Source organism: Vanessa cardui, chromosome 8, assembly GCF_905220365.1.
Source record: "Vanessa cardui chromosome 8, ilVanCard2.1, whole genome shotgun sequence".
Classification (NCBI taxonomy): Eukaryota; Metazoa; Arthropoda; class Insecta; order Lepidoptera; family Nymphalidae; genus Vanessa; species Vanessa cardui.
The window spans coordinates 6,388,589-6,399,078 of NC_061130.1; the positions used below are offsets into that span (position 1 = coordinate 6,388,589).

Below are 10,490 nucleotides of genomic sequence, written 5' to 3' on the forward strand. Positions count from 1 at the left end.
TAGAAGGAGGAAAAAGGAAGACAGGTTTTTTTGCCGTTATGGCTAATAAAAGGAATTATTTTTGTTCTGTTTATGAATCAAATTTCTGTTTTTGTTTGGTAGCTACTTAAAACCCTTAATTATATTATGAAAACAAGGAAATAATAAGAATATGGTCGCCAACACTAGAATATATCAATCACAGATTATAAAACAATACACATATATTGTAACTAATAAGATAATACACCACTTCAGATTATCTATAACATTTATTACTATAATAAAAAACTTAAACATGTAACAATAATATATTATTAAGATCTTCTTCGATTTATGTATAAATAATTATTTAAACCTAAAAATAACATAATACAAATATAATATACAAGCAAGTATTTTTTTTTTTACCATGATAATTACAAGCTAAAATTTACATATTTATTGTACAACGCGATGGATTCTTGAGGTACGACGATTTTTCCATTACTGCGTGCTACATACTCCTGGTATATTTCCTTGGAGGCTTTGGTGACGGTGGGCGGGATGACATCAACGGAGCTGTCGATCGTGAAGGCGCTACTCACGGTCAGCACAATGTGGATATCTGGTTTGTACCGTGGATTGGAACGCCGCTCGAAATTCACATAGCGTTTGTACCTACATTCATAAATAAGTTATAATTTTTTTCAGTCCATTTTTGTGAACATTAATACTTTTAGTGGTATGAAGCATTTCACAGATATAATTATAAAACAGTATCGTTAACTACATAAATATTATTTAGAGTAAAAAAAACTACTTACAGTAACATATCCCGCTTACTAGGTTCCTCTACTTTGATGCAATTAAAACGCTTAATAGCTGGAAAGAGCGGCGTTTCCTCAACTTCCTTTTCTTCCAACAGCTTGGCCACCATTGTTATGGGAGACATTATTGACTGACGGGAGTTTGGTGTTGAGCTTGTGAGGTCATCATCTGACGTGGAGTCACTGTTCGAACTGGAAACAAATTTTTCGTAGCAATATATTTCATTCGTATTATCTAACAACGACGAGCTGAGATGGCCCAGTGGTTAGAACGCGTGCATCTTAACCGATGATTGCGGGTTCAAACCCAGGCAAGCACCGCTGATTCATGTGCTTAATTAGTGTTTATAATTCTCATGCTCGGCGATGAAAGAAAACATCGTGAGGAAACCTGCATGTGTCTAATTTCATTGAAATTCCGCTATATGTGTATTCCACCAACCCGCATTGGAACAGCGTGGTGGAATATGTTCCAAGCCCTCTCCTTAATGGAAGAGGAGGCCTTATCTCAGCAGTGGGAAATCTACAGGCTGTTACTTATCTAACAACGACACTGTACTCAGTACTTTATTCCATTTTGATACAATATGTTAGAACAAACATATGAAGCTATTTGAAAATAAAATATGCATGTCTCATTCTAATCCTTTTTTTGTATTTATAAGAAACCACTTACTCGCTAGAATTGTTGGAAATAGTGCTTGATCTTCCACTAATTACTGGATTTTTAGAACTGGGGCCTTTCACTTGTCCTACAGACCGGCCGCGCACTACGAAAGGACTTAAATTCTCGTATGAGTTCGGGGCGAGATCCCTTAGTGTGTGGTACATCTAGAACAATTTGTTAATTAATACATTAGTTCCTGCAATTAACATGATGTAGCAAAATAACAAAAATTATGTTTATCATTTTTTAAATAAAACTATTTATAACGGATGAATCGCGTATATTAATTATTTTTAAACATCCCGACGTTTCGAGCACTTTGCAGTGTTCGTGGTCACGGTAATATACAAGATTCATCCGTTATAAATAGTTTTATTTAAATGTGTAATCATCGCGAAAATTTAAGACAACATTATGTTTATCATTTATTTATTTGTTTAGTAAATGTACAGTACAGCATACATTTAATATTTTACTGTATTTTAGCTTAATTGAAAAAGCCTGTAAGTGGTAAGCCTGGGTTTAGAATTTAATTTCAAGCGAAATACGAACTTATCCTTGGAGAATAGCATTGCTGATATCTAATGTGAATGGGGTGCCAATATTACGGCGCCATGATATTCAAATGTGGTGTTTATTTCAGGTTAGCTCAAAACCATAAAATAAGAAGTATATATAAACGCAAAATATATAAATTTGATCTCGATGTGCATACAATAAATCGATAGCATCATCGAAACGATCGCCTCCTGGCTATTTCATCTCATATTAAATTGTTTATTACAAACAAAAAAAACCCCCGCTGAGTTTCTTTTGCCGGTTCTTCTCAGGTCGGGGTATTTTCTTTTCCGAACCGGTGTTACTATTTCAATTGGGCATCAATAAGAAAGTGTAATACTTCTATATTGAATAAAGTAATTTGAGTTTGAGTTAATATGTGGGTCGATAATCTAGGATTGGTAATGACTGCAACTCGAGTTAGAGCAGGAGTACCAATTTTCAGTACTTTATCCTTCAGGTTCCAGACGTACAAATTAACTCTCCGCGATTGTAAGTGATAGCAATGGGGAGTATTGTTAAGAAGTTACAGGAAGGCACGCCTTTGAATAGAAGTGTCCAAAGTTAGACGTACAAATTAACTTTCCGCGATTATAAGTAATAGCAATGGGGAGTATCGTTAAGAAGTTACAGGAAGGCACGCCTTTGAGTAGAAGTGTCCAAAGTTTGAAATGTTACTTATGTATGTGTACCTTAAACTCGAAGCAGTCCGCGAAGACGGTGTACTCGAAGGGGCGGTTGTACTCCTGGTAGGGGTCGACCATCTCCAGCGCGTCGCCCTGCAGGCCGATGACCTCGCAGCACAGCTTTCTCATCTCCAGAGCCGCGCGCGGCAGGCTGCGCGCCGCCGACTCGTCCCACCAGCGCGTCAGCGACCTGCCGGCAAGGGGGGGGGGGCGGCCTTATCAACCGGTTACTATTTTTTTTTTATGGTATAGGTTGGCGGACGAGCATATGGGCCACCTGATGGTAAGTGGTCACCATCACCCATAGACAATGACGCTGTGAGAAATATTAACTATTCCTTACATCGTCACTGCGCCACTAACCTTGGGAACTAAGATGTTATGTCCCTTGAGCCTGTAGTTACACTGGCTCACTCACCCTTCAAACCGGAACACAATAATACTGCGTACTGTTATTTGGCGGTAGAATAACTGATGAGTGGGTGGTACCTACCCAGACGGGCTCGCACAAAGCCCTACCACAAGGCAATTAAATACACAAATACAAAATTGTACGCGCGACCTGCCGGCGGGGGGGGGGGGCCTTATCAACCGGTTACTATACGCAAGGCAATTAAATACACAAATACAAAATTGTATAATTATTGCTTGAAAATCAACAAGTCTAAGTAAGCTCTTAATGTTAATTTTAGCCGACAGGGGGGGGGGGAGCGCCTTATACTAGCGGCAAGATACGATGGCCGTTTTGACACATTAAAAAAGTTATGTGAAATGTAAATTTACTATCGATATAATACATTCGAATCTTTGTTTTTTTTTTTGCAAGTAATTTAATTCAAGTTTTTGTTGCAAGTAGTATCTGATTAAAAATGTTTAATAAAAAAAAATATATAAAATAAGTTTAAGTAATATATTCGAACGAAATCAATTGAAATTAAAAATTGGAATTAGAATGAATAACTTTACTAATAAAACACATTACATACAAGAAATAAATTGATACAAAAAAGAAATCAAAAACACTAAAAAAAAAAAAAGTTATCTTCGCGGTACCGTAATATTTGTAGTTTAGAAATCACATTCGATAAATTTTATGACTAACTACTACTACTACTACACTATCGACAATAAAGAACAACAATTTGCTCGTTTGATGTAATTATTTCTTAAATACGAAACTTCATGAGCGGGCAAACGTCAAAACGGCCATCATAGCGTGCCGCTACTATAGTAGGTATTGACACTTAATACACCATATCTCTTCATTGCGGACGCGGATGTCAAAACATATATTTCCATAACATACCTGTTGCTTCGTATGTAAACCATGGTCTCCGGGTGGTGTAGGTAGTAATCCGTGGGGTACTCCCATATCGCTGGTTGGTTGGGGTCCGGTACGAAGAGGCCAAGGAATAGGTTCATGGTATTCTGCTTCTCCGCGTCCGAGAAAGTGTTGGAGTAGTACCGGCTCAAGGTCTGCATGATATCGTTGCCGTGGGACGACCATGGCGCTGTTTTACGATATGTCTTAATTCTGAAAATTTAAATTTACTGTAGTTTATTTTATTAATAAAATAGGTAATAAGGTAATAACTCTAAAGAAAACCTTGGTTATTATTCCACCTAAGGATTAGCCTGAAGACTTCACTAATACATAAGATCCCCTATTACAGTCCAGTACAGTTATATTATGTGAGCTGAGATGGCCCAGTGGTTAAAACGCGTGCATCTGAATCGATGATTTTGGGTTCAAAACCAGGCAAGCACCACTATATATATGTGCTTAATTTGTGTTTATAATTTATCTCGTGCTCGGCGGTGAAGGAAAAGATTGTGAGGAAACCTGCATGTGTCTAATTTCATCGAAATTCTGCCACATGTGCATTCCACCAACCCGCATTGAAACAGCGTGGAATATGTTCCAAATCCTCTCCTTAACGGAAGAGGAGGTCTTAGTCCAGCAGTGGCTAATTTACAGGCTGTTACTTTACTTTTCTTACAGTTATATTAACCATTAAAGCCTGGGAGTCAGCGATAACCTGCGGTAAATAAAACATTTTGCGGAATATGCTACAGTATTAGTTGTGGCACTTAGTTCAGGCGACGTTTACTATACCCATGGGCCACGGGTTGAAACAGGTTATCTCCAATCCGTGGGAATTGTACGGCGTCAACGGGTACCTACATCACGAACACTTAGTTGTTTGATAACATTATGTACCTGTGGACAAGCTGCGAGCCCCCGTACTGCAGCGCTAGCGTGTCGCCGTGGTCTTCGTACAGGCCTTCCAAAAGTCTGACGCAGTCCGAATCGAATTCAATAACCGGTTCTTCGATTAAACCTAATGCATACAACTGCAACAATTATAGTATTTAATATACCTAATGTTGTACAATGTATACTAATATAAATCCGAAAGTAAGCCTGTTTAGTCTATGGCTTTTTCACGGCCAAAATACTAAACCGAATTTGATAAAATTTACTATGAAATGAGCTTGAATATAAACAAACGATTGACATAAAACGCGAGCGAGTCGGGAGCGACAACTAGTAATGAATAGTATAATTTAACAATATAATATGATAATAATTTATATAGAAAGGTATAGTACGACACAAATTAGATGTAGCATCGGAAAATGCAATGTAATGAAAATAAAACCGATTACTGCCGATTTACACAACCAATAGAAATAAGCCCTTATCGCGCCATTCGACGCTAATCGTCGCTATAGATTCACGCGTTAGAGAAAGTAAGTAATATATTAGGTCATATGATATTACAAGTTATTACGTTTGTGCAAAGACCATATTCGCATGAGAAATAAATATTGATAATTTGGAATAGCGTACTCAATTCGGATATGATCGGATTTACGAATTTTGCCGATGCGACATCTAAGTTGTGTCGTACTATAAAAGTTCTCAAATCTTATCGGTTCAGAAAACCCACCGACGAAAGCTGGTTCCACAGAGTGGTTGTACGAGGTGACAATTACAAAATAATTTCCATATAGAAAAATATAAAATTTGTTATTCTTCTTTATATCATGAATAATACATCAATCATAGAAAGGGTACTTTTAAATGTAACGATAGTGACTTTTGCTGGACACTAAGGGGTTGTCCATTAATCACGTGAGGCTTGAAAGGGGGGGGGAGGGGTTTGATAAAAATCACGAAAATAACACAAGGGGGAAGGGGGGTGTAGTAAGATATCTCGTGTATTTATTTTTTCTTCTAATGCGCGATTTTTAAACAAATATGGTCATTAATTTCAGAATAAAATAAGATTATAGTTTATACCTGTATTTAAATTAAGATAATATTCAGAAAATTTTAAGATTCGTTGTAGGTACTAAAAATACACGTGATGTTGAGAAGGGGGAGGGGGGGTGGTCTTAAACCTCACTACGTATCACCAATGGGGGAGGGGGGGTTAAAAAATACTAAAAAAAGATCACGTGACTAATGGGCAACCCCTAAAGAGTTGGAAGTCCGCTCTGACCTGATGAGCCAGCACGCACTTGCCGATAGCGAACTGCGCGGTGTTGGTCCTGTCGAGGCAGTCCACGCAGTTGACGCGCACGAGGCCGGTCTGCAGGCGGCCGGCCTGGTGGCCCGCCACGCCCATCTCCTCGCCGTAGCCCTTGTCGCTCAGGAATATACCCGTCCGGCGGACCACGGTCCGGGCTATAGCCGATAGTCTGGAAATTTGGTGAAACTTTCTAGCTTATGACGTTACTGTACGTGGAAAAGTACCTAGGGCCCTGCAAGTGCCCTGAGGCCTCCACATTAGTGGGGCCACAGTTTTCAGCAAGTTAACAAATACCGAGATATAGTCAAATTATAATAATATTATTATTTAATAGTTTAAAAGTTTCCGATACAAGTAAATAAATCATAGCTTACTGATTGATATAAAAAAAGTAATTAATTCATGATAATATAATTATTAGGTTGTTCACGCTTCTGTTTGTCTAGGGTCAGTGCTTTGTGGCCCGGGGGCCTCCAGACCTTTAAATCTGATTCTGAAAGTACCTATCTCTCTCTTTTTTGTCTCTCTCTCTCTCTCTCTGAGAAAGATTGAAGCTCATTCCACCACAAGGTCAAGATATATATGAGACTGGATTTTATTCGATATACCTATACAGCTCATGATTTATTCCTTCATCGCCGAATATGAGGTCAAGCAAGATATTGCCACAGCATAAAAATAATATAAGTTTGCCTCTTTGGTCTAGCGACTAGTTTATAAGAGTACTGACCCCGAATGTTTTTTCTGGTCAACAAAATTTCATTTCGCTTGAGTTGGGAGTTAACAAAGTTCACTCTCTCAGGCTACTGAACTCTTTCCAACTATGTCGGATTGTCATCACATTGGAATATGAAAGTAAAGCTCTATAGACACTATAGACTCTACAGAGAATACCTGTTTTTGCGAAAAATCTATATATCCTACATACTTTGTTAGCCTTCATAGGGAAAGACCGCCAAAATCGATCAGAACACACCATACTCACCAAAAATATAAAATGTAAAAGAGAATGCAATACATATATGAGATTTATAATACACTATTAAAACTTACTTATCAAGCACTTTAGCATCAGCGCCTTTGTTCATCCTGGCCATATCCAGATGGAAATATTGTATTGCATTTTCAGGCGACAAAAACTGGTTGAGGTATTTCACGGCATTACTGATGACTTCTGTTAAAAGAGACTCATGTTTTCTCTTTTCCCTCTTTTTGACTAGATTTAGTATCATGATGGGAGAACCGTAGCGCGTCATAAGGTTATTAAAATGTTTCGCCGGTATCTCGGCGTATGGATCACTGCGATCAATCATTATAGCTGGCTTTGGAACCATTTTAGATATATCTTGTGACCAGAAACTGGGAATCGATCCTCTCATTTGAACAAATGAACTAAATCTGAAATATTTTAAATAATCATTCAGACCTCTATCTAAAATAAGTCAAGTAAATTATTTTACGAATTGTGATAGAAACAATTCACTGTAACTGTATAATATTTTTGAGACTTAATTGAACCCACTATATCATATCATAGCACTGTTAAAGAATAAGGGAAGTTTTTAAACATAATGACAACAATCATTAAATTTATTTCCATACCTGCCAGCAGAAAATGAGGAGATCATTGCATCAGAAACTATCTGTTCAGTTTCCACTTCATTAGCGACATCACCGTGCATGTTAGCACCTCTCTTTAAGAACCTAGTTCCTGCATATCGATTACTTCTTCTAGCAATAAGAGTCAAATATATTGGCCGACCAAATATATTTAAATTACTTTGTTCAATAAACCCATGTATAATATAAAGAATCCAATCAGGATGCAGCTGTGAATGCACAACTGATAAAAGATGGCTGTTCCAAACAAATCTCCACTGTGGTACTGTTCTCACTCCAAACTCTAGTTTTGTATTTTGTACTCTAGAAAAAAAAAATGTTTTTGTCTTATGGAAAAAGTGCAGTAAGTATTCTATTAGGTGGAATAAGATGGATACATACTAAAGCCTACTACTAATAGAGGGCATTCAGTATAGGGAAAAAGTTGTATTTGTTTGTATTTACTGATTAGATGACAGTGTGTTGGCTATTCAGAGATTTTATAATCCCTACTTACCAATTACATACTTCATCAGTAACTACCAAAACCAATTATTCTATTTCAAAGGATGATTGAGCTGAAATAATTACACTCGCAAACAACATCTTTCCAAAAGAAATGTATATAAAGCATTAATAAAAGTATACCCAGTTTTAAGTTGTCTCTCAAGTAACTGTTTTTTCCATGTCTCAAAGATGTCTTCATCATCTTGTTCATCTTTACATGTGCACTTTTCCTGTTCAGAGTTCAAGTTTGACTGATATACAGCTGCAGTAACCGGTTTGGGAAATAAAGCTGGTGCCAATTTTCTCGGAGGAGCCATATTCATTTGTAAGGTATGTGTTATATCGTAACTATAGCTGTAATAAAAGTTTGTTGAGAGATCTATTGCAAGGAACATTTTAACATATCGCTGTTCATCTGGATGCAGTGGCTTGTTGCTTTCATTAGGAATGTATATCATTGCAGTGTCTTCTATTTTATAAATGGAATGTGAGCCAATCACAGCTATTTTACGTCTCTTTGTTACTAATATTATGTAATAGCCTTCCAGGAATCTTATGAACCCTGTAAAGAAAGGGTATCAATTTTACATTATTCTAATATCATTGTATTCCTCACTTAAGCAACATAATTTATATTATTTAATTATTGTTATCCTATGTGACCTTATTAGTTAAATTGAATAGAATGTTACATATAATTTATAACACAAATTATAAATAAATCATACAACTTTAATATGGAGCATTTAACTATAATATTGAAGAACTTTTTGTAATATTTATGTTTAGCAAAAGACTTTAATTTTGTCTGGATGTTATCTGAAGTCTGGACTACAATGAAGCAGCTTTTGTAATAAATTCTGTGACTTTTGAATAACTGATATGATTCTGTCCCATATAAAAAATGCCTGACAAATATAAAAAAGGGATTTTAACTACCATAACAAATTTAATTGCTTTTTTAATTTTGATATTAGCTAGTAAACTGTGAGCTTAACAATGGTTTGTGTACATATACAACTATCTTTGCTCTTTAGTTAAATAGTAATTTGTTAGTAGTTTGTTAGTAGTTAGTAGTTTGTTAAAACTTCAATACTAACCCACAATGCCGAAAGCTGATACGAGCTTATTTAACCCAGGTGACCGGCCACTCCTATTACCAAATCCAATCATGTTCAACAGTTGATGTATTTCCTGTTTATTGTACTCGACTTTATCATCAACTAAAATTAGTTCTTTTGAATCTGTCCTGTCTATTTTTAGTACACGGAATCTTGTTTGTGTATTATTTGATCCAATTAGATAAAATCTCTGGAAATTATAATTTCTTTAATTGAAACCTGCTTGATATGTTTATAGAAATAAGAGTAAAAACACAAATAATTAAAACAACTTGTTATGTTACTATTGTTTTTAATAACTTTATGATCATAACTTAGTATTGACCTCTGTGTGTTTGTTTCAGTTGGAAATAAAATATGCAGGAAAACAAAATTAACGGATAAAAAATTAGTATTAAAAAAGAAACCTTAAAGGCAAGGACAAATATAATTAAAAATAAAACACCAATTAATGAATATGTTACTCCTACTTACAGTTTTGGTTTCATATAAAGCTATTCTTTGAATAGAGCTTATAATTGGATGAAATACTAAATTTTGTTTAGACATTTTCAATTATATTTTGAATCCCAAAAAAAAATATTGGACTAAAATCAACAATAATATGTAAAAATATTTATTTTGATTTTTTGACATGTATGAAAGTGACATTAGCTAGTTGACAGCTCAAGTCGACTTGCCGACAAAAAGCCTAACAAGTGACAGAGCTCTAATGACATCAAAACCAAGTTACCCGTTCGCTAAACTAAATTAAAATAACGTTTGAAATAGGTTATTGGTATTTTCAGTTATCAGTAGTAATTTCAGTGTCCAACGAAAAATGATTCATGTTTATAAGAATATATCGATTGATGTTTGATTAAAATCAAAAAGTTCATTCAAACTTCTATTTGGGATCAGCGCTGACGACTATGAATCCAAGGTTAAATCAGTTAAAGAATTGAACTAAACCAAATGTATTCAAACGAATCTTGTACATTAATAAGTATAATAATACTATATTATGTGATAGTACAATTGACCAT

General features: G+C 35.7%; 1 protein-coding gene across 1 annotated transcript; it reads right to left on the bottom strand.

The window, feature by feature from the left end:
* Positions 1 to 355: 355 nt before the first annotated feature.
* Positions 356 to 10,146, bottom strand: LOC124531957 (polyphosphoinositide phosphatase). Its single transcript, XM_047106546.1, has 12 exons — positions 9,940 to 10,146; positions 9,445 to 9,655; positions 8,486 to 8,906; positions 7,841 to 8,161; positions 7,292 to 7,636; positions 6,209 to 6,407; positions 4,921 to 5,054; positions 4,006 to 4,233; positions 2,706 to 2,889; positions 1,465 to 1,619; positions 786 to 980; positions 356 to 639 (listed from the first exon to the last, which is right to left on the bottom strand). Exons 1-12 carry the CDS (start codon positions 10,012 to 10,014, stop codon positions 399 to 401), a joined length of 2,709 nt encoding a protein of 902 aa, XP_046962502.1. The 5' UTR covers positions 10,015 to 10,146; the 3' UTR covers positions 356 to 398.
* Positions 10,147 to 10,490: the final 344 nt, after the last annotated feature.